This window comes from Papio anubis, chromosome 18 (assembly GCF_008728515.1).
Source record: "Papio anubis isolate 15944 chromosome 18, Panubis1.0, whole genome shotgun sequence".
NCBI lineage: Eukaryota > Metazoa > Chordata > Mammalia > Primates > Cercopithecidae > Papio > Papio anubis.
In genome coordinates this window covers 51472362-51494121 of record NC_044993.1, presented here as the reverse complement: position 1 = coordinate 51494121, position 21760 = coordinate 51472362, and the positions used below count along the sequence as shown (strand labels likewise).

The following is a 21760-nucleotide window of genomic DNA, read 5'->3' as shown; positions in this document are numbered from 1 at the left end:
TGTTAAAATTTGGACTCTCTTAAGAGTGTGAGGACAACAGTTCTAAATTGAAGTTGCTCTGGGCAAACGGGGATGGATGGTCACCTCCACTATTATCCAAGAGCCCATTTGAGTTGTCTGTAGGATTGTGAGAATTTGGGGGTGGGGAGACCAAGGCTCAGAGAAGTCATTTGAGTAAGATCACCCAGTTAGTGAGAGTCATGGCAGAGGTAGGATTGACAACCGTGTCTGCCTGACTCTGAAGTCCAGCCATTGCTAACTTAGTTCCTGATTCACCACACTAGCTATCCACCATTGTTTCACTAGCTGTGGCTTGACAGGCTCTCTTCTTGACAGACACCATGACAGTCCCAGCTGGAAGTCTGTCTCAACACAGATAATTAGATGTGTGATAACTGTACCACTGCCAGCAGTGACAGGAAGCCAGCTGTTCTAGGAGCCTGTGGGACCACGATGTGCTCGGGAGGACTTTGATGCTGGATGTGGGCTGCCCAAAGACCCCACGTTTGCTGATTTTGTAATCAGAGCGTATCAGGTGAAGATTACACAGCGTGGCCGATTACAGAGGCTGGGAAGGGTTTTCTGAGGGATTCCAGGGCTCATAAAAGCCACAGCATCAGAGAACCTTGGGTTAGAAGGAAGTAATAAGTAAACAGGAATCGATGGGACAAAAATCTAGATTGTAGAGCAAAAGGCTAAAGAAGCTTCCAACTCAGGAAGGTATGGCAGGGCAGGGGGTTTCAAGCAAAGGACCAGGTAAACTGTCAGCCACCAACAGATAACTGAAACAGAAGAGGGCAGGGCAGGGCAGGACAGTGAAAATAGGTTGATGGCTCTGAAATGATTCACCTGTTTAGTCTCTCCCTCCAACCCTGGTTAGGGCCTGTGCTGAGGATGTCCAGCTGACCTCAAGGAGGTTATCCTGGGTCTGTGTGCTATTCGCCACGGAGCTCATTTTCTGTGTTCTGTAATGCAAACCAGAAGTTTTTAAGTATCACCCTGCAGATCCAATTGCCCTATAAAGTCTTTGGAGGAACAGGATGGGGTCTCTGAAAGCCAGGGCAATAGATTCTTGGAAACTGTCAAAGCACAACTGAATTTATAAGTTGTTTTAATAACACAATTAATACAACAATATATTCTCTTTGTCAGATATTTAAAATGTGATTGATAAAGCTAAAATCTTTACTCACAACCCTCAAATCAGGTTTCTATACCTGTTCCTCAGAGGTGGACATTATTTTAAATCAATTTTGGGTATATATTTTCAGACTCTTTTGTACAGATTTACATTCATATATGACCTTGTAGAAAATGCATTTTACTGTACCTTTTAAATATTTGGAGGGCCTTTAAAAATTTTTTATTCTGACATAATCTCAAAATGACAGAACTTGGCAATAACAATAAAAGAAACTTCTATACACTCTTTACCTCATGTACTAATTGTTTATATTTTGCCCCATTTGGTTTAACATTTTCTCTACTAATATATTTTTATGTATGTGCACATTCTTTTTCTGATCTATCTGAGAGTAAGTTGGGGTCATGGTTTCCACTTATCTCGAAATACTTCAGTTTGTATTTCCCGAGAACAAGAATATTCTTAGCACATTTATTCAAATGAGGAAATGCAACATTGACCCAATGCTATTATCTGACAGTTCAGCTCCAGATTTCACTAATTGAACCACCAATGCCTTCATGCCTTTTTCTTAAACAAAGAGGCAGTATATTGCCCTCATCTTCTTTTTTCAACATGCTTCATCTTGCTTTTTTCAACACGTTTCTGCATGTAGATAGCCCAATGTTATCAGCATGGGCAAAGTACGTCAAAGTATGAATGCGCCATAAATTATTTACTGCTTCCCCCATTGATGGGCAGTCAGATTATTTCCTACTTTTATCATTGCACACATCCTCAGGCTGAATGTCAGTGGATATTACTTTGGATTAATGTTCTTTTTTTTTCCTTAATAAATCCTTTATTGGAATGAATTACTGTGTTGAGGACACACAGTGAGGACAAAGCAAGACTCATAATGCTGAGGAAAGTTCCTTCAAAAGCAGTTAAATAAGAGATGCTCCTGATTCACATAATGTGGGATCAGGGTATGAAAGCAGCACAATTATTCCGAGTTTTCTGACAGATAATTGTATCTCCTTAGAAAGAAAAAACAATTAAGGAAGTTCTTGGTGAAGAACAATTCTTGGGAAAATAGTTAACATGCATGCTATATTTTTATGGATTCAGTGCTGTCTTAGGGAACTTGGACCAGAATACAGAGGCCTCGCTTGCTCTAAAGACCCGTAGATGGAAACAGGCAGACCTCACCCCGCACCCAGAGCCCCACACCCAGGGCAAACAGTGTTCTCTGGACCAGGACACGCTTCTCCTGTACACTTAGCAAACTTCCACCAGTGGGGACGTTTGCTATTTCTGCTTTGTGTGAAGCATTTGGTACCATCTGGGCTGGCTGGGTTTCAACAAAGATAGTAAAGAAACATTTATCAAGAAAAATCAAAGTCGGTCTCGCCAAGTGTGGTCTAGAGAGATTTGCTTCCGCGATACATATGCGGCTCTCTTGCTGCTGGGAAACACGACTCAACTTTGAAACGCTTCAGGAGGGACAGCCCTTTGGATCTTAGCCTGCAGCTACTGTCAACTGCTCATGATAGAGTGATTTTAGTAGCCAGAGCTCTTGGAGATGTGAATGCCAGCAGTCTCAGGATCCATTCCATGGCATTCCGTTCCACGGAATGTTTTGGCCCCTTTGGTAGAGAATAAGCTCAAAAGGACGAAAGTAGAAGAAAGGACCTATAAGGGTGAAGGAAGAGGTGGAGTCATGCCTCAGTGAGTAATGTTTGGCTCTGCGACGATTAGATGCCCAAGAAAAGGGCATTTTTGGCAGCACACAGTGGCTCACACCTGTAATCCCAGCACTTTGGGAGGCCAAAGTGGGAGGATCGCTCGTGGCCAGGAGTTTGAGACCAGCCTGGGTAACATAGTGAGACCCCATCTCTACAAAAATTTTTTAAAAGTTAGCTGGGTGTAGTGGCACTTGCCTGTAGTCCCAGCTATTCAGGGGGCTGAGGTGGTAGCATTGCTTGAGCACGGGAGATCAAGGCTGCAGTGAGCTGTGATTACGCCACTACACTCCAGAGAGACCCTGTCTCAAAAAAAAAAAAAAAAAAAAAAAAAAATTACTCTTAAACCACGAGTCTTGAGATTGACAGCTTCAAAATACAACACTCTTGTCCAGCAAAGAGCACTCTAAAAGAGCTGTAAATTCCTTAACCTTACGATAGAAGATCTTTTTCCAGTGACTATCCTTGTGGTGTCAGTTCATAAGACTGGGGCGGAGGAGGGGGAGTGGCCTTGCCAGGGAGAAGAAAGATGAGCTGTTTCCTCTTGCCTCTGTGTTGTCAATCCACCTGACAGACAAGCTTCTGGCGCTTCTGAGTATCTCAATCCTGTGTGCGTGCAGCTCACTATGTGATAGATGTGTCACTTCAAGATCCCAGCCTAGAAACTGGTACATGTTATTTTCCTTGGAAGGCTCAAGAAATGAAAGTAACAGTTGGATATTACATTCTATGGGGAAAGTGCATGGTTATTTTGAGAAATTATTATTCTCCAGAACAATGTTACTTAATGCGTGTCTTATAGACTGGCAGCATCAGCATCACATGGAAACGTGTTAGAAAAGCATATGGACAGGTTTCACTGCAGACTTAGGGAATCAGAATCTATCTGTGGGGGTGGATGCCAGAGATCTGTGTCTCATGAGTCCTCTGAATAATTTTTATGCACAAGAAGCTCTCCTGTGGAAGGGTTCAAGTAAACATCAAATACATTGTTAAGAAGAAAACCACAAATTGTTCCATTTGAAGTCAGTCCATTTGGAAATGGTTAAGTCTTAATAATAAAAGTAGACAAATAGGCAAGGCACAGTGGCTCACACTTGTAATCCCAGCACTTTGGGAGACCAAGGCTGGAGGATCATTTGCATCCAGGAGTTTGAAACCAGTCTGGGCAACATGAAGAGACCCCCACCTCTACAAAAATTTTTTTAAAAAATTAGTTAGGCATGGGTTGGCAAGCACCTGTAGTCCTAGCTACTTGGAAGGCTGAGGTGGGAGGATCACTTGAGCCCGGGAGGTTGAGGCTGCAGTGAGCCATGATCATGCCACTGCACTCCAGCCTGGGTGACAAAGTGAGACCCTGTCTCACACACACACACACACACACACACGCACACACACCAAAAACATAGTGAAAGAGGGCAATGAATATGAATAAGAATAATAACGAAATAGCAGTAATATATAACAGTTAACATTTATTGAAGTATTTTCTAAGTTCCGGGTTCTGTGCTAAACATGTATATTCTTTGTACAGTTTTACTCTTGTAACAACCTTATTTTATTGATCAAGAAATTGAGGTTCATATGTGTGATGTAACTGCTTGGTAAGATGTGGACCCTGGGATCTTGTAGTCCTGTGTCCATGACACCATATGGTCTGTCCTGGGGAAAACATTAACGTTTTATTTTGACCCCTATATCCCCAGAGCCTAGCAGAATGCTTAGCACTTAGTAGGGACTTGCTTGTTGAACTTAACTGATCAAGGTCAACATCTTGCTTTTGGTATAAAAATGAGATGTAGCTTGCAAGCTGAGATGGAAGATGAATTCAGCCTGTGGAAAAATAGAAGACAGTGCCATATTGCTGGAGTGCAGAAAAAATGTCAGCACAGAATAAGTTACAGCTTGCATCCTGGTAGCCAATTCAATGCTTCTCCCATCTCATTTATTTGGTCACAACCCCTTACTAGTTGTATGATTTTAGGGAAGTCAGTCTTATTTTTTTTCCAGCAATGGTCAGCTGTTTGAGTGTAGGAAAAGGACGCAGTAAGAAAGGACAGGTATTTGAATTTAAGTAGGGCTGGGGTATTGTGAGATAAGTAAAATAAAAAGAAAGAGGGACAAGGGAGTTGAGGGTCTTTCCAAGGGAGCAGTAAAATGCACCATAAAATCGAATCTGGGGATGAATGGAGTAAAAGCAAGAGGGAATAGGGAAATCAAGAAAGTGTGTTGGGTTCAAGGGACTGATTGGTGGAGAATGGACTGACGAATAGGGGAAGATTTATTGCAGTAGAATAATAGAGCTAATGAACTGGAAAAATAGAAATTGGTGTAAGACAGTAGGGTACTTGAAACTGAGATTGAGAAAGTGGTATAATTTCTGGGATAATAGGCTCCAGAGCATGACCATGGGAGGAGATGACTATGATTGGGGGTGAGCAAAGGTTGCAGGAAGTGAGGGGGTGCTTTCTCTCCTACTTTCCAATATTCTTCCTTCTAATCTGTTTTTCTTGTCATCTTGAATTTACAAAATTTCTGGTTTTATTTATGCTGTGGATGTTTTTCCAGCCTTTTCCCTATGGGCTGTCTGGGTGCAGGTTATGGGTGATACATGGATAGTAGGTGCATCTTGGTTTAGAGGGTAACTCTTTATTTCTTACTGTACTTGTGGAACACAAGAAAAAAAGTATTGAATAATGGCTATGGTAATGGGTACCTTTGTCTTATTCCTTACTTTAATGGAATTGCATTTATCATGAACCATGGTGCTGTTATTGCAGATAGCCTTTATCCTGTTAATAAAATTCTCTGCTGTTTCTAGATAACTGCAATGGTCTTGTGGTTTTCTTCTTTGATCTACAAATATGATGAATATATTGAAAATAGATTTCCTAAGGTTGAGCCATCTTTGCATTCCTGATAGGAGTCATTATGTATTCACCTTTTAGCAGATAGTTAGTCAATTTGGATTTAGTATATTACTGTGGATTGTTCTACTGTAAGTGAGATGATTGACATTGTATCCTTAAGAGCTATACAATTATCATTTTCTAGTCTCCTTCCATTGACTACCTGCATTACTGGTTTCTGAATTGATTCCTAATTAACTACTTCCTGTGTCTCCAGGCTGATGATTTAGTCTCCCTCATCCTTTCTATGGCCAGTTGCGTCTTCACTGCTGATTCTCTGCCTCCTTTTCTCCTCTAAGTTCATCTTTTTTTTTTTTTTTTTTTTTTTTTGATGGAGTCTCGCTCTGTCACCCAGGCTGGAGTGCAGTGGCACAATCTCGGCTCACTGTAAGCTCTGCCTCCTGGGTTCACACCATTCTCCTGCCTCAGCCTCTGGGCAGGCTGGGACCACAGGCGCCTGCCACCATGCATAGCTATTTTTTTTTGTATTTTTAGTAGAGACAGGGTTTCACCATGTCAGCCTTATAGCCTCCTTTACCTTGGTGTTCTGGACTCAGGGTAGAGCTAAGCTCTAACCCTTTTGACATTTTCCCAACCTTCTCTCTATGGGCTGTCTGGGTGCTGGTTATGGGTGATACGTGGATAATAGGTGTACCTTGGTTTAGAGGCTAATTCTTCCTTTCTTTTTTAGCTTTTTCTTTTTGAATGGAGGTAAAATTAACATAACATAAAATTAATCATTAACTGTTTTTAAATGTACAATTCAGTGACATTTATAGAATATTCACAGTGTTGGACAACCATCATCTCTATCTAGTTCTCAGAAATTTTCATCACCTCTAAAAGAAACCCTGTATTCATTAAGCAGTCACTCCCCATTTCCCTTTCCCTCCAGCCCCTGGCAACTATTAATAGTAGTCTACTTTCTGTTTCTATGGATTTACCTGTTTGGAATGTTTCATGTAAATGGAATCATACAATATGTGACTTTTTGTGCTGGGGTATACAAATGTTCATAGCAGCAGTATTCACAACAGCCAAAAAGTGGAAACAGCCCAACTGTGGATCAGCTGCTGAATGGATAAACAAAATGTGGGATATCTGTACGATGGAATATTATTCAGTCATGCAAAAAAATGAAGGGCCGATACATGCTATAGTGTGGTGAACTTTGAAAACCTTATGCTAAACGAAAGAAGCCAGCCTTTCCTGTGGGCTTTGTGGAAAATAAGCTTAGAAAACTTACAGTTAATCTTGGTATGGGAAGAGCTGTGTGAAAGTCGGAAATCCATTTTTAACCAACACAGAACAGAGTTGACATCTTATCAGCCCATCTCGTTTTGTGTGCTGCTTCAGCTATGGATGTTAATAAAATTAAATTTCTCACTAAACAAGTGTGATGCCAAAGAACCTTCCACAAGTTCTGCAGCCGTCACTGCTTGGTGCTTAAACATGTTGGACAGTATTAAGGCAAAAACTGCTTTTTCTTTTTCAGTAAGAGATGCTAAAAACCTTGTACCTATGGACCCCAATGGCCTGTCAGATCCCTACGTAAAACTGAAACTGATTCCTGATCCCAAAAGTGAGAGCAAACAGAAGACCAAAACCATCAAATGCTCCCTCAACCCTGAGTGGAACGAGACATTTAGATTGTAAGTGGAAACGACTGCAGTGAGCATGGGTGGTAGAGGTTGGGTTATGGGCCACCTGAGATCAGGGAGTTCCTCCTCCTTTAGCTTCTGTTTCCTTCCTTCCCTACCTCCCTCCATCTCTGTCTTCTCCCTCCCTCATTCCTCTCTTTCCCTCCCTTCTCTTCCATCTGCAATTTTGTGTTGTGAGCCAAGAAAAAAATTAGAGCTATTTTTTTTAATAGAGATGAGAATGCCTGTGGTGTGGGGGAGTGGGTAGGATAGGAAATGGTGTGATGTGTTGCTAAGTGAAGGCAAGTTGTGGGAGAAATGATGGGGCTCAGGAAACAGGGGGACATAACCTACAGGGTGTGGTGACAGCTTCTCTAGAGCTGGGTTTATGGATGATGCTTGGCTTGCAGCCTGCTGGGACATCTCCACCAGCCTCCCTTGAGGGTCTTCGCTGGCCAGGGCTCCAAGAATCTGGGAGTCTCTTTCTTATACATCTAGGCATCAGGAGTTAGTTATAACAGCCAATTCACTGAGCATATATGATGTGTGACAAACACTGGGTTAAGTGATCTGACTTTATCGACTCATTTTATTCCCAATGTAGCAATAGAGTTTATAGAGGTTAAAAGAGTATGCCAAAGTCCCATAGCAAATATGGAGTGGAGTAGAATTCAGCTTCCGGCAGTCTGACTTTAGAGGTCATACTTTTTTAGCTACCAGCTAGAAGCACGGTTCCTTGTCCTGTCTCCTCTTCCCTCTCTCAGGGCAAAGCTGGGCCCTTTCTCAGCCTCAGTCAAAGACTTGTCTCAGAACAGGCAATTTCCCCAGGATTTTTCTCCATACATTTCCTCAGCCTCATTCTCAACCCACCTGTGTGCAGATAGAAACCATACACACCCGGTTATGCAACTGATACCTGTATTTCTTATAGGCAATAGGAATTCCTGAATATCCTGAACCCTATTAAGACATAAGATAACAAAAGTAGTTAGAACTGTTCTTGTCATAGCCAATCGAGGGCCTCTGCCTGTTTAAGCCACAGGCTGTCAAACAGAAAAAGCTCTGACTCCCTGGAGAGCTAGCCTGGGATGGAAACTGAATATGTTTCTTTTAGCAGCTTGGAATCTTTAAAAATTTCTACCTCCAGGTCTTGTCCTCTTGTACATTTCTTCTGCTTGAAAAATTACTACGACTTCCACTGATGTCTTTTCTTTTTCTCTATGCAGTCAGCTGAAAGAATCGGACAAAGACAGAAGACTGTCAGTAGAGATTTGGGATTGGGATTTGACCAGCAGGAATGACTTCATGGGATCTTTGTCCTTTGGGATTTCTGAACTTCAGAAAGCCAGTGTTGATGGCTGGTAAGTAAGATTTTGCTTTGAAAGCTGCCATACAGCTTGCTCCATCAAACACGGGGTCAAGTATGTTTTCCTTTTTCTCCAAAAATTGAAATAGTAAAGCAGAGTCCCAAAGTGAAGTCTGGTTGATTGGATCTGCCTTGCAGATATGTTTTGTTTGGTCCTTGTACTAAAAACAACAAAGAAAGAGGCCAGGTGTGGTGTTTTACACCTGTAATTCCAGCACTCTGGGAGGCCAAGGCAGGTGTATCACTTGAGCTCAGGAGTTCAAGACCAGCCTGGGCAACATGGTGAAACCACATCTCTACCAAAAACATGAAAAATTAGCTGGGCATGGCGGTGTGTGCCTGTAGTCCCAGGCACTCGGGAGGCTGAGATGGGAGGATCACTTGAACCCTGGAGGTGGAGGCTGTAGTGAGCAAGTTGGTCAGAGATTGAGCCACTGCACTCCAGCCTGGGTGACAGAGTGAGGAGAAAGAGAGAGAGAGAGAGAGAGAGAGAGAGAGAGAGAGAGAAAGAGAGAAAGAAAGAGAGAGAAGGAAGAAGGAGGAAGGAGGAAGAAGGAAGAAGGGAAAGGGAAGGAAAGGAGGAAGAAAGAGGGAAAGCAGGAAGGAAGGAAGGGGGGAACGGAGGGAGGGACACAGGGAGGGAGGAAGGGAATTAGTTCTAGCATTTTAAAAATCTGGGAGTAGAAGACAACAATTGAGAACAGTTGAATAGTTAATGCCCCCTTTAGCCAGGACACGGATTTTCTATTTGTCACCGTCCTCACCACTCCCTATTTTATTACATCTGGCCCACTTTACTAAACTATATGATGCGACTGTAACTGCCCAGTGGCTTCTTTGTGCCTGCTGCCCAGACAGAGCCGATTTATCAAGACAGGAGGATTGCAATAGGGAAAGAGTTTTACACACTTAGAGCCAGCTAAATGGGAGAACAGAGTTTTTTTATGACTCAAATCAACCTCCCTGAAAATTTGGAAGCTAGGGCTCTTCAAAGATAGTTTGGCAAGGCATAGGGTGGCTAGGGAATGGGTGCTGCTGACTGGTTGGGGATGCAGTAATAGGGGTGTGAGAAGTGGTCCTCGTGCGCTGAGTCCACTTCTGGGTGGGGCCACAGAACTAGTAGGCAGGTCCAGATGGGGTAGTCTGATAGTCAGAAAGGCAAAAGCCTGAAAAGACATCTCAAAAGGCCAATCTCAGGTTCTACAATAGTGATGTAATCTGCAGGAGTAACTGGGGAAGTTGGAAATGTTGTGACCTCTGGGATAAAGGCTGATAATAATCCATGTCTACATCTTAGTAGAATTCAGGCTCTTTTCATTTTCCTAACTTGGCAATATTTCATTAGTTTTACAAAGGCAGTTTAGTTTTGGGGAAGGGCTGTTATCATTTAAAATATACAACAAATTTCTTTCAAAGTTAGGTTGGCGGTCTGGTTGGGGTGGAGCCATTGATTATCAGAAATGTAGAAAACCTGAAGAGATATCTCAAAAGGCCAATTTTAGGTTCTACAATAGTGATTTTATCTGCAGGAGTCATTGGGAAAGTTGCAAATCTTATGGCCTCTGGAATAATGGCTGGCAATCCTTTATGTCTACGCCGTAGCAGAATTCAGGCTCCTCTCATCCTCCTAACCTAGTGGTCTCTCATTAGCTTTATGAAGGTAGTTTCATTTTGGGCAAGAGCTATTATCATTTAAAATATACACTAGGCCGGACGCGGTGGCTTGCCCCTGTATTCCCAGCACTTTGGGAGGCTGAGGTGGGTAGATCACGAGGTCAGGAGATCGAGACCATCCTGGCCAACACGGTGAAACCCTGTCTCTACTAAAAATACAAAAATTAACTGGGCATGGTGGCATGTGCCTGTTGTCCCAGTTACTCAGGAGGCTGAGGCAGGAGGACCACTTGAACCCGGGAAGCAGAGGCTGCAGTGAGCCGAGATCATGCCACTGCACTCTAGCCTGGGTGACACAGCAGGACCCCATCTCAAAATAAAATAAAACAAAATAAAATGAATAAAATAAACATGAAATCTGACCCAAAGTTAACTTGGCCCAAGCCCAGGAAAGAGTAAGGGCAGCTTGGAGGTTAAAGGCAAGATGGGGGTTAGTTAGATCCGATCTCTTTCACTGACATCATTTTCTCACTGTTACAATTTCTGCAAAGACAGTTTCATGACTGGCTCCATGCACACCAGAGTGGCTTGTACACTTCACCTAAAAGATATGTGCAACCCACTGTCAGATTGTGTCTGAGAAGATGCTGCTTCCTTGGGAGTCCTTAGCAAGGCTGACCACAGATCACAGATGTACTGCGGTGTTGTTTTCATAGTCAGCTGCAGTGTCTCCTTTCTCCTGAAGATTTTATTTTGCTCCCTTCCTATGGCAGAAAATATATATATATATCGTTCAATATTACCCACAGAGAGGCTGGGTAAGCCCCCTTGGCAACCGTTTCACAGTTAACTGAGTCAAGGAGTCAGAAGAAATAGCTCAACCTGCCACTATAACTTTGGGAGAAGTGGCAATTGGGCTGCTATTACTTCTTCAAGATAAATTGTCGCATATCTGGATTGTCTCATTCAGGACTTTTTCAGCTTCGAGTGAAAGAAAATAAAAATCAAACTGGTTTCGCAAGAAAGAGATGTATCATTTGGACCACACACACATCTTTCGATTGTTCACCTTATGACTTCCTTGTCTTGGCTCCGTATTTAATCTTAGGCTTTTCTTGAAAAATATATTGAGTGTCCACTAGGTGCTGGTCACTAGAGACACATCGAGGTATAAGACAGACATGACTTCATGGAGCTTAGCTTTTGGCGGGGGTGGGGGGTGGGCAGGTAAACATTGAACAAGGAATTACGCAAATGACAAATCAATGACAACATGATGGAAGATGTGAAGAAGACAGGAGCTGAGAGTTTTGAACCCAAAAGTATCTGAGACAGATTTCAATCAATTTAGAAAGTTTATTTTGCCAAGGTTGAGGATGTGCCAGTGACACGGACTCAGGAGATCCTAATGATATAGACCCAAGGTGGATGGGGTACAACTTGCTTATGTACATTTTAGGGAGACATAAGACATCAGTCAGTACACGTGAGATTTACATTGGCTCAATCTGGAAAGGCAGGACAACTCAAAGTGGGACGAGGAGGTGCTTCCAGGTCATAGGTAGATTTTACAATTTTCTGATTGGCTATTGGCTGAATGAGCTGTTATCAATAGAAAGGAATGTGTGGATTACATAAGGAGTTGTGCAGACCAACGTTTTATCATGAAGATGAAGCCTCCAGGTAGCAGGCTTCAGAGAGACTAGATTGTAAATGTTTCTTTTCAGACTTAAGGTCTGTGTTGATGTTAATGCTGGTTGACTTTTCCTGAATTCCAAAAGGAAGGGGGTATAATGAGACATCATGTCCAACCCTCCCTTCTCATCATGGCCTGAAACAGTTTTTCAGGTTAACTTTGGAATGCCCTTGGCTGAGAGGAGGGGTCCATTTACATGGCTAGGGGGCTTAGAATTTTATTTTGGGTTTACAGAATGTACCCCAAAAGAGTTGTGTTAAATCACATTTCACAAATGGTTAAAAACATAGTTCTCATAAAATAGATAATGGGCATTGGCCAAAGATTTCCTTAGCTCTCTAAGGAGAAAAGCAGCAGGATGAATGAATGATTCCGCAGAAGGTTTGAGAAACTGATGTTTGTGTAATTAGTAGAAAAAGAAATGCGGAAATAACTTTGCTCAGTTAAATATAAAACCGACTGATAGGACAATAGAATCACAAGCTTTGGGGTTATCTTATCTACTAGACTGAAAAAAAAAAAAAAAAAGATTTTGGCCAGACATGGTGGTTCACACCTATAATCCCAACACTTTGGGAGACCGAGGTGGGCAGATCATCTGAGGTCAGGAATTCGAGACCAGCCTGGCCAACATGGTGAAACCCCATCTCTACTAAAAATACAAAAATTAGCTGGGCCTGGTGGCACATGCCTGTAATCCCAGCTACTTGGGAGGCTGAGGCAGGAGAATCGCTTGAACCCAGGAGGCAGAGGTTGCAGTGAGCTGAGATCGCGCCACTGCACTCCAGCTGGGCAACAGAGCGAGACTCCATCTCAAAAAAAAAAAAAAAAAAAAAAGATCTCAACTCAGTTTTCTAAAAGTTAACATCTGTCTTTGCAGACTAGGGAGGCCCTCTGGGCCTGACTTGATGGTGGATAATAAATTAAACAAAGTAATATTACTGTGAGGAAAGAAATAGCTAATTAGAAAATGCTCTAGCATGACATTAAAAGTTTACACGATTGTCTTTTTGGTTTTTTTTTTCCCCCAAGCTTTGAATATTTTTCCCTAACATGCAAATGACTTGACTTCGCAGGGTCTACATCAGTCACTCACGGTGGGCGTTTCATTCTCATTTTAAATCAAACGTAAAGAGGTTAAAGAGAAAGAATGTATGATCCTCAGGGGGTATGTGACAGGAGAAAACGTAATAATAATTATTATAATAACAATAGCTACTGCTCATTGACTCTTAATAGATGCCAGGCTCTGGGTCCAGCATTTCCGGATGTCGTGGAGTCGCACTTTCACACAGCACTGATCAGGTGTGCAGAAAAAAATAAAGCTTCTTTCTTCTCTGTAATGGACTTAGACTTTCTCATGCACTTTTGTGAGCTCCTGGTGACCGAGGAGAAGGGACTCTGTATGCTGCATGTGGGACTTTCTGAGCTTCACTGCTTCACTTTTCTGACTGGCCCCTGTTAACAGCAAAACCAAGCTCTGTAAAATAGTTCAAAGAAGTTTATTCTGAGCCAATAGAAGTGACTGTGGCCTGGGGAAACAAACCCGAGAAGCTTTGAATAAGTGGTCCTGAGGTGGTTAGATTACAGATTACATTCTGGGGAGGCAGAAGTTACAGGCAAAGACATAAATCAGTATATGGAGATTATAAATTGGTTTAGGCCCAAAAGGCAGGATAGCTTTAAATGGGTTATAGGAGATTCTTTAACTTGCAGTTGGTTAGAGTAAGGCTTTGCTAAAACTTAGAATTTACAGGAAGAAGTACTTTACATTGGCCGGGCGCGGTGGCTCATGCCTTCACTCCCAGCACTTTGGGAGGCCGAGGCAGGTGGATCATTTGAGGTCAGGAGTTTGAGACCAGCCTGGCCAACATGGTGAAACCCCATCTCTACTCAAAATGCAAAAAAATTAGCAAGGTGTGCTGGTACATGCTTGTAATCTCAGCTATTCTGGAGGCTGACCAGGAGAAGTGCTTGACACAGGAGGCGGAGGTTGCAGTGAGCTGAGATCACGCCCTTGCACTCTAGCCTGGGGGACAGAGTGAGACTCCATGTTTTATGTTGAGGATGCGTGCAGCAAGATGGATTGCTTACGTTGTGACTGCGCCTTTGCCTGGCCTGGCCTTAGTCCTGTTTGTAATCTGGTATTTTATTGCCATGAAGAGTCTGTTTTGTCAGTCTTACGATCTCTATTTTAACATTCATGTTAGCCCATTGTTGTATCTAAACTCCAAAAGAGAGGGGGTATAACGAGACATGTCCAATCTCCTTTCTCTCATGGCTGACAATTCCGTTCTTAAGGTTTTTCTTACATCCTCTTGGCCAAGGAGGGGAGAATGTTCTGTCAGTGGGGGGGCCTTAAGATTTTATTTTTAGCCTACATTCCTAAACCAGTGCCCACTGAAGCGGGACTGGTCCCGCTAGCTTTGGGGCATCATTCTGGCTTTGTGCTGGAGATCCTGGCCTGTTGCTTCCTCTTGCAGCGCCTTCTCTGTCCCACTCGTAGGCCACTGCTGTGCCTGGTTCAGGGAGGGCCAGGAGCCTGCCTGAGTCCTCCCGCTGGGGAGTCTTTTCTGCTCCTGCTGCTGCTGCTGGAATGATGTTGCCTGGTGCATGGATAGGTCTCTGGCCAGCGTTCCAGCCGAGGAGGAGGGAAACCCACCTCTCCCCACCACCTGTCCTTTCTCGTTCCCAAGGTTTTCTAAGCCCTAAAGAGACGGGCTTCTCCTGTAATCACCCAATGAGTTCATCTAGAGCTGATTCACTGAGACGGCAATATTTTAGCAGAGAAAGCGTTTAATAAACACAGTGCCAGCCAAGCAGAAGGATGGGAGTTTATAACTCAAATCGGCCTCCTCCAAAATTCAAAGACTAGGGTTTTTCAAGGATCGTTTGGTGGGAAGCGGGGCTAGGGAATGGGGAATGCTGATTGGTGGGTCGAAAGTGAAATCGCAGGGGGTCAACGCGGTCTTCTCATGCTGAGTCAGTTCCTGGGTGAGGATCACAAGACCAGGTAAGCCAGTTTTGTTGTATGGGTTCCTGGTCTGGATGGCACCAGCTGGTCCATCAGAATGCAGGGTCTGGAAAATATTTCAAACACCAATTTTAGGTCAATAATAGTGATTTTATCTATAGGAGCAATTGGGGAGATCATGAATCTTATGACCTCTGGCTACATGTCTCTGGAGCCAGAATTCTAACTTTGTGGCTAATACGTTAGTTTTACAAAGGCAGTTTTAGTCCCCAAGCAAGGAGATGGTTAGTTTTGTGAAGGAGCTGTTATTGTCTTTGTTTTAAAGTTAAGCTAATGGCCAGGTGTGGTGGCTCATATCTGTAATCCCAGCACTTTGGGAGTGCCAAGGTGGGAGGATTGCTTCAGTTCGGGAGTTAGAGACCAGCTTGGGCAACACAGTGAGATCCTGTTGCAACAAAAAATTTAGCCAGGCATGGCGGCATGCACCTGTGCTCCCAGCTACTCAGGAACCTGAGGTGGGAGGATCACTTGGGCTCAGGAGGTCGAGGCTGCAATGAGCTGTGATTGTGCCCCCACACTCCAGGCTCGGCAGCAGAGAAAGATCATGTCTCAAAGTAAATAAAGAAACAAATACAAATAAAAAATGAAGTTGAACTGAAACTAAATTCTTCCCATAGTTAGCTTGGCCTAGGCCCAGGAATGGACAAGGACAGCTTGGAGATTGGAAGCAGATGGAGTTAGTTAGGTCCGATTTCTTACACTGTCATAACTTTTCTATGTCATATTTCTCTTACTGTCATAATTCTTGCAAAAGTAGTTTAACTCCCACACATGCCATATCCTTCTTCCTGGGCTAGTGCCTGCCTTGTCTATTCCCCTAAGGCAGAGAGCAGGGAAGAAAAAAAAAATGGTTTAAGAATAGGGATAGTGTATCAGGAGTAAGCCCAAAATATTACTACATTTACACTTAGATGATCATTTATTCTCCAGTTATTCTAGATAGAGCATCATTTCCAAGGATCAGAATAGTTCCACAACATGTTAGGGACACACAGCTTCTAAGCAACGGTTCTGGGTTCAGGTCCAGGTTTCTGTGATGCCAGAGCCTAAGCATATACAAATCCCATTCTGCCTCCTGATACAGGGGTAGATGGAAGGCTAGAGGGTAGACAGCTCGGGTTTGATTTTGGCTTTCCTAACTGGGTGGAGGCTTTGTGACCTCAGGTGAGCCACTTCACCTGTCTGCCCTACAGCCTTCACAGCAGGTATGCCACCCATCAGATTGATTACAACACCCCCTATCCTCCATCCACCACTTAGGATAGGTGTGAAGTTGATGACACAATAGTTGGAAGGGAACTTTTCCAAAATAAAAGCCCTCTTCAGATTCTGCAGATAGAAGTCCTCTTCAGATTTACGGCCAAGACATTTGCGATGCTGTCTTGACTAAATGGACCAGATCCTAGACATTTGGATTCTTGCCCCTGGGATTATTTGAACACTATGTGATCTTGAGTAAGTCTCACACCCTTTCTGAGACTCAGTTTCACCATTTAGAAGGGGATGGGCTCCACTAGCTCTTCTGTTGTGCTGTAATTTAAGACCGTGTGGCAGAAATAGCAGATGCAGCTGTGAAAGCTCCCAGATGTGGTACACTAGCCCCAGGCCCCCTGTCTGCATCTGCCTCTTGGCCAGTTGCCCTGTATCTGTTGTCAAATCCTCCTCTTTGTTTCTAATTTTGCTTATCTATACTGTCTCCTTTCTTTCCCCTTGATTTTCCAGAGGTTCATCTGTTTTATTTACTTATTTATTTTCTTCAAGAAATTAACTCTGGGATTTGTGTATCAATTCTGTTTGTTTTCTCCTTTTCTGTAGGTTTATTTTGTGTTTGGCTTTGACTTTCAATTGAATATTTTACTAATTTACTTTTTCTTCTTTTGCCTGACTCTGCTCTTTAAAAATAATGAATAGCTTTTTTTGTTTGTTTGTGTGTTTTTGTTTTGAGACGGAGTCTTGCTCTGATGCCCAGGCTGGAGTGCAGTGGCACAATCTCTGCAGGTTTAAGTGACTCTCCTGTCTCAGCCTCTTGAGTAGCTGGGATTACAAGTGCCTGCCACCATGCCTGGCTAATTTTTGTATTTTTAGTAGAGACAAGGTTTCACCGTGGTGGCCAGGCTGGTCTTGAACTCCTGACCTCAGGTAATCCTCTCACTTTGGTCTCCCAAAATGTTGGGATTACAGGTGTGAACCACCACACCTGGCCAAAAATAATGAACAAGCATTTAAGGGAATAAATGTTTCCTCTAAGTTTTGATATGCTAACATTCTGGCTTTTGCTGCTTCCTTGAGGGCCTACAGTTGAGTTTTTAGTTTCTTCTCTAACATGCTTTAATTTAGGCATTTTTTTAACCCCTAGAATTAGATTTCTGTTTACATTTTTATCATTGATGTTAAGTTACTGTTTTAGTGCTTGCAAGTTAGAGAATATGGCCTGTGTACTTTTCCTTTTTCCTCCGATTTTCTTTCCTTTTCTTTCAGCATAGCTTAGTGTTTGTTCCATGTTGTTAAAAGTTCCGCGGACTTTCAAGAAAAAGATTATATTAACTGTTTGTAGAGTATACTTTTTTTTTTTGTGGAGAAAGAATAAACCTTTTTTCAACTTTTATTTTAGATTCAGGGGATACAAGTACACATTTGTTACCTGGGTGTATTGCATGATGCTGAGGTTTGGAGTATGAATGATTCTGTCACCCAGGTTCTGACCATAATACCCAATAGTTAGTTTTCCAACCCTTGTCTTCCCCTCCCCTCTGCCCTCTGTAGTCCCTAGTGTCTGTTGTTGTCATCTTTGTGTCCATGAGTGCAGGGTATACATTTATTCATTCCAATGTATTATAAGGTCCACATCTTTTTTTTTTTTTTTTTTTTTTCTGAGTCAGAGTTTCGGTCTTGTTGCCCCAGCTGGAGTGCAATGGCGCGATCTCAGCTCACCACAACCTCCGCCTTCCGGGTCCAAGGGATTCTCCTGCCTCAGCCTCCTGAGTAGCTGTGATTACAGACATGTGCCACCACGCTCAGCTAATTTTGTATTTTTAGTAGAAACGGGGCTTCTCCATGTTGGTCAGGCTGGTCATGAACTCCTGACCTCAGGTGATCCACCCGCCTCGGCCTCCCAAAATGCTGGGATTACAGGTGTGGGCCACCACGCCTGGCCAAGGTCCAGATCTTTTATAACTACTTATTGTCCTTTTGTTTGCTTGAGCTAAATGTGTAGTGCTTATTAAGTTTCTTCAGGCAATATGATTCAAAAGCGTTCTTTTTATTTCTAGGAGTTCTTGCCTTATCTGTATATGGCAATATTATTAACCACATAACTCTACAAATCTTATTATATTGACATGAAGTTATCTTTGTTGCAGCTAATGCTTTTTCTCTATAATTTTACTTTGTTGCTGGCATTCATTCATTCATTCATTCATTCATTCATTGAATATACACAGTGAACACCTGCTGTGCTGAAGAGATACTAATGAGCAAAATAGACAAGAACCCTGTGGCCTCATGGAGTTTTCTTTCTAGTTGAAGAAAAATAAACAACAATAGTAAATGAACAAAAATAAGTAGTAAAACATGGCATGTTTGAGGCTGATAAGTGCCATAGAGAAAAGTAAACAAGAAATGGGGACAAGGAATCTTGGGGAGTGGGGGCATTCAGATTTTATAGGGAATTCAGGAAAGGACTCACTGAAAAGGTAGCATAGACCAAAGATCTAAAGCAGGTGAGGAGTGAGCTGTGTGGATATCTAGGGAGAGGTTGTCTTAGACAGAGAGGACGGCAAATGCAAGGGCCCTGAGGCAGGAGTGCATCTGGCAAGTTGGAAGAGCAGTAAGGAGGCATGTGTAGCTGGAGCTGGATCCATGAGGGGAGACTGGAGGAGGATTAGGTCTGGGAGGATATATATGGGGAGAGGGTTGGCAGATCCTGTGGGCCTTGTCAGGACTTTGTCTTCTGCTCTGAAGAAGACAGGGAGCCAAAGAGTTAATGAGATCGAACCAACCTTTGCATGTGTCCTTTTTGGTTGTGGTGTGGTAGATCCCTTTTCCCTAGTAGGTCCTTTCCCATTCTTTTATGTCGAATCTTTCTAAGTCCTTTGGTCTTGTATAACAAGTGGCACGTTGTTGGAATTTTTTTCTTTTTTTTTTCTTTTAGAGACAGAGTCTCCCTCTGTCGCCCAGGCTGGAGTGCAGTGGCATGATCTCAGCTCACTGCAACCTCTGCCTCCTGGATTCAAGCAATTCTCCTGCCTCAGCCCCCCTAGTAGCTGGGATTACAGGCACCTGCCACCACGCCCGGCTAATTTTTGTATTTTTAGTAGAGATGGGGTTTCACCATGTTGACTAGGCTGGTCTCGAACTCCTGACCTCATGATCTGCCCACCTTGGCCTCCCAAAGTGGCGATGGGGTTACAGGAGTGAGCCACCGCGCCTGGCCTTTTTTTTTTTTTTTTTTTACTTTAAGTTCTGGGATACATGTGCAGAACGTGCAGGTTTGTTACATAGGTATACATATGCCTTGGTGGTTTGCTGTACCTATCAACCTGTCATCTAGATTTTAAGCCCCACGTGCATTAGGTATTTGTCTTAATGCTCTCCCTCCCCTTGCCCCCCACCCCCTGACAGACCCCAGTGTATGATGTTCCCTTCCTTCTGTCCATGTGTTCTCATTGTTCAACTTATGAGTGAGAACATGTGGTGTTTGATTTTCTGTTTCTGTGTTAGTTTGCTGAGAATGATGGTTTCCAGCTTCATCCATGTCCCTGCAGAGGACATGAACTCCCCCTTTTTTATGACTGCATAGTATTCCATGGTGTATATGTGCCACATTTTCTTTAGCCAGTCTATCATTGATGGGCATTTGGGTTGGTGCCAAGTCTTTGCTATTGTGAATAGTGTTGCAATAAACATACATGCGCATGTGTCTTTGTAGTAGGGTGATTTATAATCCTGAATCTGAAGATCTTTTCTCCACAGGAAAATGTTTTAATGTTTATAGCTGTAATTGCCGTGTTTCTTATGGTGTTTCTGTTTCTAAAGTTTTCTTTTTCTTTCCTATTTCATTCTTTTTTATTCCATCTCCTTCTGAACAGATAACTATTATCTTAAATCAGTGTTATATTACATTTTTTAAGAATACTTTATTTTGTTATTATTAATAATGGCATTTTGGTCTTATTACAAAAACAACAACAACAACAACAACAAAAAGCTAATGTTTTGGAATCAGACTTCTTGGGTTAGAATTTCTACTGTACTACTTCCTAGCTGTGTACCCTTGGCAAGTTACTTAGCCTCTCTGTGCTGTGTTTCCTCATTTGGAGATAATAGTCGTAATTATGTCACAGGATTGTTGCAATATCAAATTAGTTAATATAAATGAGGTGCCCAATGTCTGCTAAATAGCACTCAGTAAATGTTAGTCATTATTGTTATTTAATAATTATTAGAAAAATATAAAAAATCAGAGAATTTTTTCCAGATTCCCAGTGCCCATAACCACTATTGACCCTATATAGAGAGAGTGAAACAAAAGTGAAACCTTACTGTGCATACTATTTGGTAGCTTGCATTTTTCACCTAAAAATAATCTGCAATAAATGTAATTGTGGCAAAACTTTTGTGCCCAGCTTTAATAATTTCCTAATAAATTTCTAAGCCAGGAATTGATGCCTTTAAGCATATATGCATCATTAAAGTGTTTGTCAAAATGTCCTACAATTTTAAAAATCAATTTACAGTCTTATCAATCTCGTAAGAGGCTTTTCAGTTTATTAACATTAACATCCAGTGCTATAAATTTCAAAGACATGATGCAAAGATTATACACATACTATATTACAAATTATGTTGAACATTTTCATTTGCCTATTGCCATTTGTTTATATTTATATATGACTGTGTCCTTTTGCCTTTTTCTTATTGACTTGTAAGAACTTTTTATATGAGAAGACTATTAATAGGTCTAGGTCTTTTCTGACATATGTATGTTGCAACATTCCTCCTTTTCATGTTGTAAATTAATGTTTGTAATATGCATTCTTAGTGGTATATAAAGCATTCGATTCAACTCCAATCTATTATGATAAATATCAAGTCAATTGCCAGAAAAATTTCTCAAGTTTTTCTTTTCATTGAGTAATTGTTACCTGAATTATCCATGCTGTGTTCACTGTCTCAAATGAATTTTTTAATTCAGTGATTATATTTTTTTTCTGAAAGTGGTCTTTCCCACTGTCATATTTGTTCCCTTTTCACAGATGCACCAACCCCTTGAATCTCATTGAAAATATGAATTAGGTAGTTTCTAGAATGTTCTCTCTTTTGGCAGCAGTTTTGTTTCATGGGAGTTACTTTGATTCTGCATTGTTTCTTTCTATTTAAATGACTGAATTTTTCACACGTCCTATTGTGTTTATTTGCCCATACTTATAGAAGAGTGAGCACAGAAATGACAAGTGTCCTTGTTCTAACATTTCATACCCAGATAAAGGGAGAGAGGAGGCTTTGTGTTTTTTTGAATTCTGTTTTGTCAGATCAGGAGTCCTATTCCTGACATTTGGGCAGGGCTACAGTGGAGACAGGTGTATAACAGGCAGCCTTCAAGCCAGATAGAGAGCCATCTTCTCCACGTTGGTT

At 42.1% G+C, this 21760-nt stretch overlaps 1 protein-coding gene across 4 annotated transcripts in view; it reads left to right on the top strand.

Annotated features, from left to right (window-relative positions):
• PRKCB (protein kinase C beta) overlaps positions 1 to 21760 on the top strand; it is a 383326-nt gene that overhangs the window by 249141 nt on the left and 112425 nt on the right. For all 4 annotated transcript variants that reach the window (XM_021931832.2, XM_021931831.2, XM_021931830.2 and 1 more), the window contains 2 exons: positions 7273 to 7429; positions 8644 to 8778. In XM_021931832.2, the coding sequence (XP_021787524.1) occupies positions 7273 to 7429; positions 8644 to 8778 (292 nt within the window). The remainder of the gene's footprint in view (positions 1 to 7272; positions 7430 to 8643; positions 8779 to 21760) is intronic.